We start from the raw sequence: 15,631 nt of genomic DNA on the forward strand, positions 1-15,631 counted from the left end.
CCTTATAACAGCGCTACTTCAGTACTAAACTTCTGCCTTGTCCATAGCTCCTGACGTATAATAGCTATAATAGCGAAACGTTGACTTAATACAGATAATTTCTGTAGATATAGACAAATGTCAGTAGGTGAAAGTCTCAGACTCCGCTCTGACGGTCATGAAAGTAATACAGATAAATGCAGTCATTATGGTTCATTTGATAACATTAAATGTGCTTAAAATGGTGTAATAAAAAGAAAAATAGGACAACGTTTCGACCAAACTACATTTATTAATACATACTATATTATTAATACATAATGAATGACAGCCATATTTCTACTACCAAAACTACAGATGGTTACTGTATTTACTTCAGTTTGTTTGTTTTGAATTTGCGCTCAAAACTACAAGAGGGCTATCTGCACTAGCCATCTCTAATTTAGCAGTGTAAGACTTGAGGGAAGGCAGCTAGTCATCACCACCCACCGCTAACTCTTGGGCTACTCTTTTACCAACGAATAGAGGGATTAATCATCACATCATAACGTCCCCTCGGCTGAAATTGCAAGCATGTTTGGTGTGACGGAGATTCAAACCTGAGACCCTCAGATTACGAGTCGAGTCCCTTAATCACCTGGCCATGCCGTGTTTTACTTTAGTTAAGCGTAAAGATGATGGAAAACTTTGAATTTAAATAAAGAGCTAATATTTGCAAGTCTCAGCTATTTTCGCTGCATTGTTAATAATGTAGACATACAACTTAGGATTAGGTAAAAATATTCACGAAATATAAGAACTATTTGTAAATATTCAAATATTTCTCGCCACTTCCAAATAATATAAATTCTTCTCAGGCGATTCATCTGTTTAAAAATGATTCCCCAAAATTTTAGAAATAAAATAAACCGTGTTTCAATAAAAATATTACTCATAGACACGCATAATAATAGTATCAAATATTATAACTGCTACTTTTGTGCCGTTGTTGGTGTTTCAAGACTTTGATACATATTTAACAAATGGGTAATTATATTCTTAAAAATTGATATTCCGTGTGAAGAGGCTTTTTCGACAGATTGTATCAGAACTAATCTTTATTAACTAAGAGCTCTCTCAGTTACCTCATTCAAAAATGAAGTTCGACACTGATAGAGTTAAAGTTTAATTTGTATGCTTGAAAAAAAAGTCTTATACCTATTAACTCAGCAGATAGCTCGATATGGTTTTGCTATAAGAAAATACAATATCTATTGTTGAGCTACTTCGTCTTTTATAACCTGAATTGATGCTTAGCTACTGAGTGTGTGTATTTTCTCATAGCCAAGCCGCATCAGACTATTTGCTGATTCCACCGAGTGGAATCGAATGCCTGATTTTAGCGTTGTAAATCCATAAACTTACCGCTGTACCAGCGAGGAACGATTAGGTACTGAAGAGTTTATTCTACGGTAAATGTGGAACAAATTATTTAAATTTCGCATTTTTCATGGTTAGTAATTTGATCGAAATACGTAAATGTTGGTAAGAAAAGATCCGAAATAAAATTACATGCTGCATTTCGTTTGTACTATGTAGGGTTAGTACTAAGCTTTCTATATAGATTTCCGTCGTGGGAGATTAATACTCTTATGGCAAGGTTTATTAATACCTTTAGCACTATTTGCAAACAAAAGTTTTAGACATTATTCTCTTCACTTAATTACATGAAAGCATTATTTTTATTAGGACAAAAGATACTGAAAAAAACTGAAATACAATTGTTCTTATGTATTCTAAATTTCTAGTTATATTCTTTCTCCAATTTGCTTTACTTAACTTGAATTTACAACAATGGTTCCCGAGTACAGAGTTAAGTTTTCTACATACTTATGGCTGTCATCATTGTTTCTCTTATCTCGCATTTTATATCCTTTTAATATATGTCATATTTAAATAAGATATTTCACACAATATACCTACTTCAAGAGAAATATGGCAAAAGTATCTGGCATAATATCAACGAAGTAAAACACTGCCAAGCATAAATCTTTCTACAACATCTCAGTTGATTTAGAATTATCTTTTAATTTCTAGAAAGTAAAATTCTGCAATTTAACATAACTAAATACTAAAATAAATTTTTGACAAAAAGTGCTATATGGCAATCGTAAGTGAGTGTTTATTTTCAAATACTTTTAAATAAGTTTAAAATGTACAGACGTAAGACGTTCGTTTAAAAAGTTTTCGATAATCAATAAAATATTTCAGCTATTAATTTTATGACTTTTCTCACAGTGTTCATAAATTCATGCAGATGTTTAATAACCTTTATTAGTTTTCAACAAATAAATGCCTTTGGTTTCTGTGCTATAAAAATGGGATTAATAATAGTTAGTTTTCATAGTTTAAATTTTATTCTATTAATTTCCTGTGAAACATCAAAAATAAATTGGTACTACGTATACCTTCAAATCATAACTTACAAAACTGATTATCTATTTTGACATGAATTTATTTATCAGTCTTAAATTAATGACTGCGATTGTTTTAACTTCAAATTATAAAATGATTAACTTGTCCTTTACGTATAAACGTTCCATACCTCCGACAGTAACTCACATTCTGGGAGCAGATACATTCAAGTGCTCTGTACTGCCTAAAGTTTTAACACCATGTTAATCACATAAAATACATATATCCAAAAATAATTAACATAGTTTAACTAATAATCTAGTAAGCACATCTTTTAATATACATACATATTAAAAGAAGAGTGGTAAATTTTATTTACAAATCTAGTGTATTTTCTCAAGTATTTACACACGTTGAAAATTAATCAACGTAACTTCATATCTGATGACAGATCACATAAGAAAATTAATTTTTGACAAGAGGATTTATTTCTGTTCAGTTCTTGAAATGAGAGATTTTTGTTTTTTACTGATTTATTTCATTTCACAAGGTAATTTTTGAATTCTTTACAAGACAAAATTCCGTAAAGACTTCTTTTATCTTTAGTGATAATCAATCGAAAATTAAACATATTGTACAATAAAAGGAAAAATCTTATTTGATAAATTCCCTAATAAAACCTCTTTAAAAGCACAGATCTTTTCCTCAGTTTATAAACCAAGTATCTAGCCTAACTCTACTTTACTACCAGGTTCTTTAATCTAACCAGCTCAACTCTACTATACTACCAGGTTCTTTAATCTAACCAACTCAACTATACTTTACTACCAAGTTCTTTAATCTAACCAGCTCAACTCTACTATACTACCAGGTTCTTTAATCCAGTCAACTCAACTCTACTTTACGACCAGGTTCTTTAATCTAATCAATAAACTCAACTTTACTACCAGGTTCTTTATTATAACCAACTCAACTCTACTTTACTACCAGGTCCCTTATTCTAACCAACTAAACTCTCATTTACGACCAAGTTTTTTATTGTAGCCAACTCATCTCTCCTTTATCAGTATACCAAAAATTTGCACGTTCTCGATTTACAGTTTATATGACTGAATGAAATTTCCAAATTACCAAATCATGAGATAAGCAGTAAACAATGTTTTGTTTGTTTTCTAAGTTTTATGGTCCGTTCAGTATTTCTCGACATAACTAGCACGATTTAGTATATCATCCCTTTCTTGGAACTTTTAATGCCTCCTTATCTATCAAGTATTTTAGTAATGTTTTACAGATCCCTTCAGGACATTAAATTATCCCACATTCTCAAAAATCCAAATTCCTTAGGTTATTCCTCAAATTAGATAAGCTGTAAAAGAGTTATGCGATTCTGTATCATTGGAAAAGCGGTGTTATTATGGTAGTCTCCAGTGTATTTGTTCACTGTGCTTAGCTTTATTATAACAAAACTTGTTTTCAGCCCAATGAAAACTTACTTAGCGGATACAGCAAAACATTTCTTTATTTCTCTATATAACATATAGAGTATTCATAACAATGAAGCCTATAAACAACCATCTAAAACATCATTATTACTCTAATAGGACACGGACGTTTGTGTTTATTTGCTTCCTATATATAGACGTTAAAAATCTTTAAAATGTTCCCTTCTTAGAACGGGCGTGTTCTTTGTGGTTTAATGTGCTAAAGACTTATAATCAGAAAATACGGTATTTCCATTCTGACAGAGATCTAAAAGTAGCCATGAATTGTATTTTCTGTTTTCTCTTTTTTCTTTGATGGAAATATCTAGGTACCACTACAATACATTTATATAACTATTGTTCCTTAAGAATATTTTATTGTCATTAACTGTCATTTTAGTAGAACATTCGAACAAAGTGAGCGTTTACTAGTCCTGCAGCAACATCTTCCTCAGATTATCTTTAATGGAATTTCTATTATAACATTATTTCATTTGGATAACTTTTCAAAAGTACCAGCCATGATTTAACTCCACTGAAACAAACGGTAATTTGTGATAAATTGTCCATGAACTCAAGGAGTAAGCAGAAGAAGAATGTCTTGAACTTTTCACCATCAACCAGATGACAGTTGCAACCAATAGTCAACAACCAGAAGGGTTATAGTATAATAAATCTTGTTTTCAAGTCAAATGGCATAGCTTATACAAGTTGAAGCTGCATGGAAAATGTTTTCACTGTTCTCTCAGTTATAGTTCTTTACAAAATCGTCATCAACTCTTTTTTTTTTCAATTCTATATCATTATTTCAGTTGGGGCGTAATTATCGGACCGTGTGTCACTTCACTCATTTTCCTTTGAAATTTGAGTTGTACGCTAAAAACTTTTCAGTAACATCTATAAACTAATAAAAAAAATTAAAGTGAGATATTTGGTTTTAAGATCATTAGTTAAAATATTGTTTTTTGGGTTTTCAATAAAATTAAACCATGTGAAATCAAACATGTGTAAGTATTTTTACGACACAATTTAATGTACTTAATATCTCTTTCAAACACGATAATTTTGGGTTTCATACGTAACTGTCAAGAAACAGAGTTCTATTCAAACTACAAAACGTCAATTCTGTAGCCATAAAATTAGATAAACGGCAAATAAACTGAGAATACTATTGATGATAGAGAGACCAGTATAAGGTAATTAACTGTATTTGCAAAATTCCTGGCATAAAATAATTTTCTACATTGCAAATATCGTTTAATTTCAAGTTGCTTATAATTGCGATTATATTATAAATCATGGAACCAAATTATATGTACATTTTATATATTGGATATTTATTGCTAATTCGACTTGATATTCTTGATTAATTATAACCTGACACAAAAGGCTTTATAACTGAACTTAACTGAAGACTCAGTTGCTCGACTTAAACCAGAATTTTTTACGTGTTGAAACTCGTATTGGGGGGAAAAAAAGGATTGTTGTAATATTAGTTCAAAATTCCACTGGAAAAAAGTTTAACTTCTGTTTTAATATAGAAAGTACAATCGGTATTTTAAACAAGAACAGCACCTTACGCACAAGTGGGTTAACGGCCAGATCAGAAACAAGAGTTCAGATGAAGCTTTCCATAATTTTAAACAATTGTATAAAAGTAAAGGAGCCAGAGAGCAACACCCGGCTCGATATGGCCAAGTAGTTAAGACACTCGACTCGTAATCCGAGGGGCGGGGGTTCGACTCCCTGTCACACCAAACATGCTCGCTCTTTTAGCCGTGAGGGCATTATAATGTAACGGTCAATCCCACTATTCGTTGGCAAAATAGTAGTCCAAGAGTTGGCGGTGGATGGTGATAACTATTTGCCTTCCCTCTAGTCTTACACTGCTAAATTATGGACGGCTAGCGCAGATAGCCCTAGTGTAGCTTTCCGCGAAATTCAAACCAAACAGAAGCAACAAGCGCTAGTAGATCGTTATCCTATTATGAATAGAATAACAAAATTAACTGGCACTTTAATAACTAATTCCCAGCCTGGCTCGATAACCACTAAATAATAAATGGTTCTATAGTCAATAATAGCATACCTTTTGTCCTAATTATAAAATACTGAAAACAAAATAACTTGTTTGGACGCCTCATGATCGAAACATTCTTCAAATTAAATCCTCATTATTGTTGAGAAACTTTACCACATAAATTAATTTTCCTTCATTTATTTAAATATATTTTGTGTCTCTAATATATCTTCATCAAGAACAGTTGAAGTTTATTAATTCAAGACATTTATTTAGTATCATTTATGGATTTAGCTCCCTGGTGGCTCACCACTAAGTCGGAAAACTAAAAACACTAAAAACCGGGTTTCGATACCTGTGGTGGATATAGCAGATATAACTCATTGTTAAGGTTTGTGCTAAACAAACATATCGATTTATAAAATAATTTGTTGCAAAAATGTGAATAGAAGTGTTTCTTTGAATACAAAGAATTATGTTACTTATTAAATTAAAAATTAATTTTATACTCAGTGCAATTGATAAATTTGTGTCGCTAAAGAAAAAGAAAGAAATTATTGAGTTTGTGACGTTTCAGTAACACTTTGTGGTTTAAAATCCATGTAAAGTGTGTACATTTAAAGGCTAAAAACCTCAAGCACTTGAGATATCAAAATTAAATAATTTAGTTTTAAAAAGATTTAATAAGTCAGCTACTTTTAGAGGATTAACATTTCATTTCGAGGAAAGAAACTGGAAACTTCTAGAATCTTTGATAACTCTTTTTAAAGGAAGAGCGGCTTTTAACAGTGATATTGTTTCCAGTTTATGTTGGGGTGATAGAGAAAATATTTTTTAACATCTTGAATGTCAAGGCTACTGTTTAGGCTACTTTATGTTAGTTATACAAGGTACATTAATAAATGTTATTTCTAATCTTCGTTTAGAGAAGTATGCATTAAACTTAAGCTCCCTAAAATGTCGTATGAAATATTTTTGTTTCCATGTTTATAAATTGTGAGTTTTACTCAACATGTTTCTATCTATATATAATCTGTGTTTAAGTCCACAGAATACAAAAACTACATTACTATCTCGACCATATTGTTTTTTTTCTTTGCGAAAAAATATTACAGAATTAAAAAATATTTTACATCTATTTAAAAAACATTTACGCATACAAATACGATTTATTTAATATTTAAGAATTAAACAGGATTTACGTTAATGAAAATATATACACTACTTTTAAAAAATAACTTAAACATTGTGTAGTCACAAGATTTATTTAGACAAACGTCACGTCAGAAATGACATTAAAAAAATCAATAGAACAATATCACACCGACTTGTTATTCTAATCATCCAATGATATATTTCTACTTTAGAATCTCTCATTATAAATGCTACCAATGCAAACGTATAATAAACAAAAACCTTGATAGAATAATTAAGTTTACATTAGATTCAAGTAAGTGAACCGAGTGATTTAACTCCACTGACAAGTGACAGAATACAAACATTACGACAGAGAATATTTACAAACTATGATCTTTTAAAACTTTTCTGAAAAGTACTCAGTATTAACATATTCTTCACTTTATCTGTAAACCTAGTTAACCTTCAGCCTGAGGATCTATTCTTGAGGTAAAAAAGCTTTGTCGAGAATAGGCTATAGTAACTTCAATCTGTGTCTCTTACTAGCAACGAGAACATAATTACATTTTAGTTTCTAATTAACAAAAATGTTTACATAAACAAGAAACACTATTGATGAAAAAGTATTAAACTAATTTAAAGTTCAAGATATAAAAGAATTAAGTCAAATTAGATTCACAATATAAAGAAGTTAAGCCAAATTAGTATAAGATCTGCCTGTAAATCTGATGTACATATTAAGATATTTCATGTTATTACAACACATGTTACTAAGATATATATATATATATATAGTAGAAGTAAATAGGTAGGAAACTAATGTTGTTGAAACTAGTTTACATACATACCTTTATATGTGTTTGCAAAGCATGAGATACAAGTTTAGTAACAAGGGTATAGGTTACGACTGGTTGTGAAAGACGTTATTAAATAATACTGTTATAGTGTCAGCTAAATAATACATAAATAACAGTAAAACTTTAAGCATTAGTAGATACTCGATGGAACTAAAATATTCTATGTTTAAGGTAATTTGTTAAAAAGCCTCAGACCCGGCATGGCCAGGTGGTTATGGCACTTCACTCGTAATCTGAGGGTCGCAGGTTCGAATCCCCGTCACACCAAACATGCTCCCCCTTTCAGCCATGGGGGCGTTATAATGTTACGGTGAATCTCACTATTCGTTGGTAAAAAAGTAGCCCAAGAGTTGGCGGTGGGTGGTGATGACTAGCTGCCTTCCCTCTAGCCTTACACTGTTAAATCAGGGACGGCTAGCGCAGATAGCTCTCGCATAGCTTTGCGCGAAATTCAAAAAACAAATAAAAACCTCATCGATTCGTTTAAGTTTAGAAATGGAAGGAGACACATAAAAAATAAAACCTATTAATAAGTAATTAGAATCACTGTAAAAACCTTGGTAACACTATTCGCCGAGTTTTGTATCATCGTTTTTTACTAATGTTTATCAACATAATTCTCTGCTATCATGTTTGATTTCACCCTAAAGTTTAACAGCTAAAACATTCACTTTCAACAAATTATTTAATACGTTGAGTTAAGGATTGTATTAACACAAGATATTTACTGTTTATATTTTTCTCCTTATATCTACTATTTTTGCATCGGTCTTTGGTTCGAAGATTGTAGGAAACATTTCGTTTACAAAAAGTACCTCGAAATTCCCAGAGCATAGCTGTCTTTTCACAACTCACTAAAGGTTAATAGGATGAGTAAAGAACGACACAGTGACACTCAATAGTGTAATTACAGTTTTAATATCAAATATGAAACTAAAACTCGTAAAATCCGCCCGGAGATTTGAAAGGTTCCGTTTTGAGGTGGAGTTAATAAACGAAAAAAGGAGTAAATATAGCAAATAATCATAAATTTATAACTACATTTTGTGTTAGCTACAAAAACAGTTCCGATTGGCAAGTTTTTCAGGAATTATTAAAAATATTTTTTGTTCGGTGCTTGGCCAAGCGTGTTAAGGCGTGCGATTCGTAATCCGAGGGGCGCGGGTTCGCATCCCAGTCGCGCCAAACATGCTCACCCTTTCAACGTGGGGGCGTTATAATGTGACGGTCTATCCCACTATTCGTTGGTAAAAGAGTAGCCCAAGAGTTGGCGGTGGGTGGTGATAATTAGCTACCTTCCCTCTTGTCTTACACTGCTAAATTAGGGATGGCTAGTACAGATAGCCCTCGAGTAGCTTTATGCGAAATTCAAAAAACAAACAAACTGTTCGGTACTTTAATAATGTTTTAGCTAATATTCTTGTAGTTTCATATTTATTAACGATTTCTTTTAGCGCCGTTTGTAAAAAAAATATGCAAAATAATCATTTTATATTCTATTCGGGCAATTATACCTCCATCACTCTATACACTGTCGTAATATGAGTCGTTCGTATTATTAAACCGATAAACTGTTATTGTATGAAAGTAATTACTGTATGATTTTTAAATATTTTTAAAGTGATTAAATAGGAAAGAGTTCTTCCTAAAGCTAATATGTTCCACTCTTTTCTCTATAGCTTTATTGGAAAGTTACCTTTCACGTTATCTAGTATAAAAGCCTAATTGTTAAAATACTAATATTTCAAACATTCAAATTGCACGGTTTAGTACCAACGTCAAGTAATTCGAAGTGCTTAGCTATAAATATCTAGTCCTTTGTTAGTAATTAAACAAGAGTTCACAGCACAATGTAGCTAATAAATTAAAGCACATGTTACAAATGTTTCACTATTAAAAATAATTATTAAAAAAAGCAAGTGAAGAAAATGAAACGAACAGATAAATTTCAAAATAACATGTTTCTTTTTCAAACAGCACCAACCCACATATTTCCCTCTGAATATTATAATTTCTTTACTAAACACAACTCTTGATCTGAAAATAGCCTATCCACCGTTAGATTTTCCTCTAAGCATAGTTTAGTTACTGGCCAAAAATTGTTTTAAAAACAATTTAATAATCTTATAATATCTATTTTAACATAATAGCTTGTTATGAGATACAATTTTCTTCCGAGAACAGACTATACATACAATCGTATATTTCACTGTAACAGTTCTACAGTGTCAGCGAATTATTTGTACGTACGCTTTTGTTGAACTAAATCTGTGGCCTGACTAGATGGTATCAAAAGGTTTAGCAAAGCATACTAATCGAAACAATTAAGCACGACATTTAAATGTTAAAGAGATTTTCTGTAGAAGATCACTCACGCCATGAACTACTTCACGCTGTCTGAGCTGACCTTTTCAGTAGTCGTCTAAATTACTTAAAGCGTTACTAAATACGGTGCTCTAATCATGTAAGCTATTGTGCAAGGTTTTCTTTTAAATGATACACGCCAAAACAGCATTTTCGTGTCCTTCAACCACTCTTGCTTCATTTAACAATAAAGCACAAAAGCAAATCAGAGAGAGTGGATAGGAGATCCCAGGTATCTAAGTACTCGTGTGTGACCTCAAATTATAAATAATATATGATTAACTGTTGACAACTAATATGATCAGTTATCAAAACTGAATCCAATAAGATAAGGATATAAAAACAACCCAAAGTGATAAGTTGTTTGACTGAAGGTTATGAATTACGGTTAAATTTTCCCATGATATTTATTATTATATTTGAAAAGCTAATTAGTGGATAATTAAGTAACTCAGTATTTAAACGGCTGTAAAACTAATGACTAGCTAATTCATCCTCCTTACTTGATCAGCTCCGATAACTTTCGTTAAATTTGAAATTCTCTCTCTATTTTGTCCGTCAGCACTCTAAAACTTTCCTCATTTTATATGAACAAAACTGTAAAATTGAAAAAATACGTCCGATAACTATTTGCACTTTTGAAAACCACCTGACAATCTCCTTCCTAATAAGAATCTTTCTGTTCTCTTCTAGTAAACACTATCTTTCTATCAATATTCTCTTTTAAAATTATTACGCATCAAAGTATCTGAAACTAATAACCTTACATCACGTTTACATTTTACCTTAACATTTTGTAGCAGAGCGTAGGTTTTTCAGACAGTACAAAAATCATTCTCATATTATGAAAAAAGAACAAAAGTAAATCAACACAATGCCTCCAATGAAGCGGTTTTAAATCAACATTTGCTTATTCATAACATAAAAATTAAATTAGATTCATTCGGTGCAAGCTCAGATCATATATTTTTGTAGAAAATGTTATTATATGACAGCAAAAGGCATTAACTCTGAAGAACACGAACTATGAACTTCTTTACGGCATGCAAGAAAAAAATGTAATCAAAAATCGATCGTTTTTGCAACAAAGTATTAGTGGACTACACACATACACACACAGTTTCATATGATCGTCTGCATGTTTAGACACATATCAATAAAGGATTAGGCCTAACAAATTAAATACTTGCGCTTCTTTAGTTGTAAATTATTCTTTTGCTATTAAACAAACAAGCAAAATGTATCTTAGACAGTATTTAATTTAACATATTACTAATGATTACAGATCACGCTTAAAATCAAATCAGATTTACCGTTACTTGAATAAAATTTCTTTGCTTAATGTAAAGTGGCAAGTACAAAATAACGAAAAGTTTAATGATAAAATCATTTTCGACACAATATGTGAAATAGATTACCTGGCAACAATGATAGGTCGTTATTAGTTGGACTGTTTGTAACATTTTTAACATCAGATAACTTCTCATCATCACCTTATGATACAGTAGCATTTTTACCTTTATTTTTTGCAGTGCTGTATACAGTTTATTTATTGAATTCTAAAGCGAAAATATATATATATACCTCTGGAGAGGATTATAGAGCTCAATATGAAATGTTTTACCATAATAAAAATCTGAGCTCAGGAGAACGTATCACAGCAAACTTACAGTCAACGAACTGAAATTCAAAATTAGTAGTACATTAACTTTATAATGCACAATAACATAGCTCTAGCAGAAAGTGCAAATGCACCGTGAAATAGCTAGTATATAGTACATAGTGTATATGTAGTTGCTACAATGAATATTTATCAAGTGGATTAGGTGATTTTCGATAATTTATAATCCATGTTCTCTCGAAATGCTTTAGTATTCTGAATTGCTACCTTTTGGAATACTCAAAAATAAAAATGCGGAGAAAGCACCATCCCTGAGCGTGAGTAGCCTAGCATGCTAAACTGTGAATCGTGTGTCAATAAATGAACCAGTCTTATGTTCCTGATGAATACTCACGAGTAACTTTTCTAATTTTTGCTAACCCTAAATTAGATTAATTATTTATTTAAACACGTGTTAAAATGGCATTTTTTTAGAATATTTATTTATTTAATATCTAACTAAGTTCTACATTAGTAAGATGAAATGCACACCTGTGGTAATCTTTCAGTTTAGAATTTCGTGTAATTACTATACACAGTATATCTTACCTGCTTTTATAACCACAATTAATCACTTTTTCTGAATACTTTTTGTAAATATTAAATACAAAGCACTTTAATTTAGTCAAAAAATAAAGCAAACATACAATCAGAAAAAAATTGCTAATTTTAAAACACCTTCACCCAATGCTTAAATAGATATTATATTTTAACCAAAGTGTAGTTACCTTGGAAGAGCAGTAGCCAGAGAACATAGGAGAGCATGGCGACTAAGTAGTTAGCGCCCCACTCTACAGCAGTAACACGCTTTGAGTGTCACCACTACTAGAAGTTTGTCAATTTTACCACTCTTCATACTTAATGACAGCAGTGCTCTCTACCGGCGAAGTACGCTGTCCTGATTATTATTTTTTAACCTAAATGCTACACAAGTACTTATTATACGTAATAATTATCCCAGTAATTTGAATAATGCATAAAGGAGTAAACTAGAAATGAGCATCTCTAGAATATAAAGAGAAAACCTGAGAGATTATAAAAGATATGTAACAGTTTGAGCTTCATTTGTCTTGTTATAACTTCACGAACACACACTCTTTTATTATTAGCACCCTTTTAATAAATCGTGTAGTTATTAACCCTCCATTTTCAAACGATTCCCTGGGCTCCAGGTATTTCTCATAGGAATTATTTTATCGTTCGTGGACAATAGGTGAAGGTAATTAGTCTTCCTATTGAAATATATGGGACAACTAATATAAAATCAAACACCTATTCATCAAAACGCCGGATGTTATGCCTCATTAGAAAAGGCAGTCTACTTTTATATAAAAAAAAAACAATTGTTCTAAAGTTTTCATTAAAAACAAAGCAATACAAAATAAAAGCGACTGATACAATATTATTATGTATTCCAATATCTACAAATAATTTATAAAACTACTACGTATAACACTATGTTATTAGACCGAGATAAATATTTACGTGTGATGAATCACATAAATCACTACTCTAAAGTAATCCTAAGATAATGCTGTGTGTGTGTGGCAGGCCGTCTGTGATAACTGGTTCCAACAGAAACATCCTAAACTTTTAACTCCACCTTCTTGCGTGCAGTCACCAGGGCGTATTCTTCCGTTGATTTCTACATTGCGGATTGATAATCCAGCTTATCTAGAGATTCTAGACACCTGTCAAGATAGCCACATATAAAATACACATACACGTAGAATTGTTATAATAGAGAGCAACGTTTTCTAGTAATGGAACACTAGCTCTATTGCGATTAAGTAATATTTTGCTTTCCCAGTTTTAGTCATTCTGTAGAATTTACTAACCTTATTTATCTTTAACATTACCACGTTGAGTATGTGTATGACAACAACACCAACTTTCTATATTCTCTTTTTTTTTTGTTTCGGAATTTCGCACAAAGCTACTCGAGGGCTATCTGTGCTAGCCGTCCCTAATTTAGCAGTGTAAGACTAGAGGGAAGGCAGCTAGTCATCACCACCCACCGCCAACTCTTGGGCTACTCTTTTACCAACGAATAGTGGGATTGACCGTCACATTATACACCCCCACGGCTGGGAGGGCGAGCATGTTTAGCGCGACGCGGGCGCGAACCCGCGACCCTCGGATTACGAGTCGCACGCCTTACGCGCTAGGCCATGCCGGGCCTCTATGTTCTCTAAAACACACTTCTTAGCTTTGTTATATATATATATACTGGTACGATGCACATGGATCAGTGTTTAGTTGAATTTTACAATTTCTGAAATCCATAACAGTAAACACCAGCGTAACTTACTAGTATCATTAAAAAGTTGTTAATAATTGACATGATTATATATATAGCAAAAGGGCAAAGGTAAATCATATTATATTGTGTCGTAAATTATAACATGGCACAGTCAAGATTGCAATGCTGTTGAAATAGCATAATGCCTTGTTTGTTATGGAGTCTTTTTGTTACCATATATTACTGCATGTTCCGAAATAACTTATCCTAGCTTGATTATTACCATAACAGCAAAACGTTCCGCCCTACAGTGATATTACCATAATACATATATATATATACATTCGATTTACAGTGTTCGCTCTAGATTGATACCACCCGCCTTTCGGTGTGATACTTAAATCTGTTGACAATATTCGTGCAGCATAGTTTTCATTACAAAGGGTTCCGTCATAAGGATGTCATGTTCAAAGCACGCCCTTTCCACCTTTATGCTTTCTATAATTCATCTAGTGTATGCAGAGACAGTTTTATAGTCTCATTGTTGCGTAGTGGGAGAAGCAAATAAGTATTTACGAGCCTCTGTGAAAAAAAAAAGAACTTCCAGAAGTATAATTTGACCTTAGAAATTCCCTGATTTATAATATATACAAGACGATACAATTGTCTCACCACAACTTGTGTGCGACTTGTTACAAGTCTTTTTTGAGTGGTTCTGGTGGTCCCAAGTTGATCTATATTCCTCTATAACTATTAAGTGATATTATGTTCAAGGATAATGCCTTCTTAGAAGATGTGTATATGGCCAGGCATGCCCAGATGGTTAAGGGAATCGACTCGTAATCCGAGGGTCGCGGATTCAAATCCCAGTCACACCAAACATGTTCGCCCTTTCAACCGTGGGAGTGTTATAACGTGACGGTCAATCCCACTATTCGTTGGTAAAAGAGTAGCCTAAGAGTTGGTGGTGGGTGGTGATGACTAGCCGCATTCCATCTAGTCTTACACTACAAAATTAAGGACGGCTAGCGCAAACAGCCCTCGTGGAGCTTTGTGCGAAATTCAAAACAAACTAAAATGCTTCTTAGAAATTCTAAGTACAACATGTAAACAAACCTTTATGATCACAAAGTATAGACATTTTTTGATGGAAAAGACTGTTACATACTCTTTCCTAAAGCAATAAACTTTGGCTACCATCGTCATATATACCAATATCCAAACAGTGTGAAAATGTTTTTCTGGTATATGTTCAAAACTTCAAATTACTGTCAGATATTTCGATTAAAATAATTAATAATCGTGATTACTCGAACATTGAACAATATTAAAGTCTGGTATATGTCATTCTTCCGCAACTTTATCTAGGCTGTTATAACGTGGCGTGCGATTTCGCATATTAAAATCGTTTTGATACATCGTACTCAACCCTCTGTACTGTACAAGAATATTGAACGTAGGATAATATACTTAAATATTTAACTTAAATAAATATCT

The 15,631-nt window shown here is 32.1% G+C and overlaps 1 protein-coding gene across 2 annotated transcripts in view; it reads right to left on the reverse strand.

The window, feature by feature from the left end:
* The window catches only part of LOC143239179 (uncharacterized), a 51,530-nt gene extending 38,808 nt beyond the window's left edge, over positions 1–12,722 (reverse strand). For both annotated transcript variants that reach the window (XM_076480044.1, XM_076480043.1), the window contains exon 1: positions 12,621–12,722. In XM_076480044.1, coding sequence (XP_076336159.1) covers positions 12,621–12,657 — 37 coding nt within the window. In that variant the 5' untranslated portion in view covers positions 12,658–12,722. The remainder of the gene's footprint in view (positions 1–12,620) is intronic.
* Positions 12,723–15,631: the final 2,909 nt, after the last annotated feature.

The sequence above is a fragment of the Tachypleus tridentatus genome, chromosome 13 (assembly GCF_004210375.1).
Source record: "Tachypleus tridentatus isolate NWPU-2018 chromosome 13, ASM421037v1, whole genome shotgun sequence".
Lineage (NCBI taxonomy): Eukaryota > Metazoa > Arthropoda > Merostomata > Xiphosura > Limulidae > Tachypleus > Tachypleus tridentatus.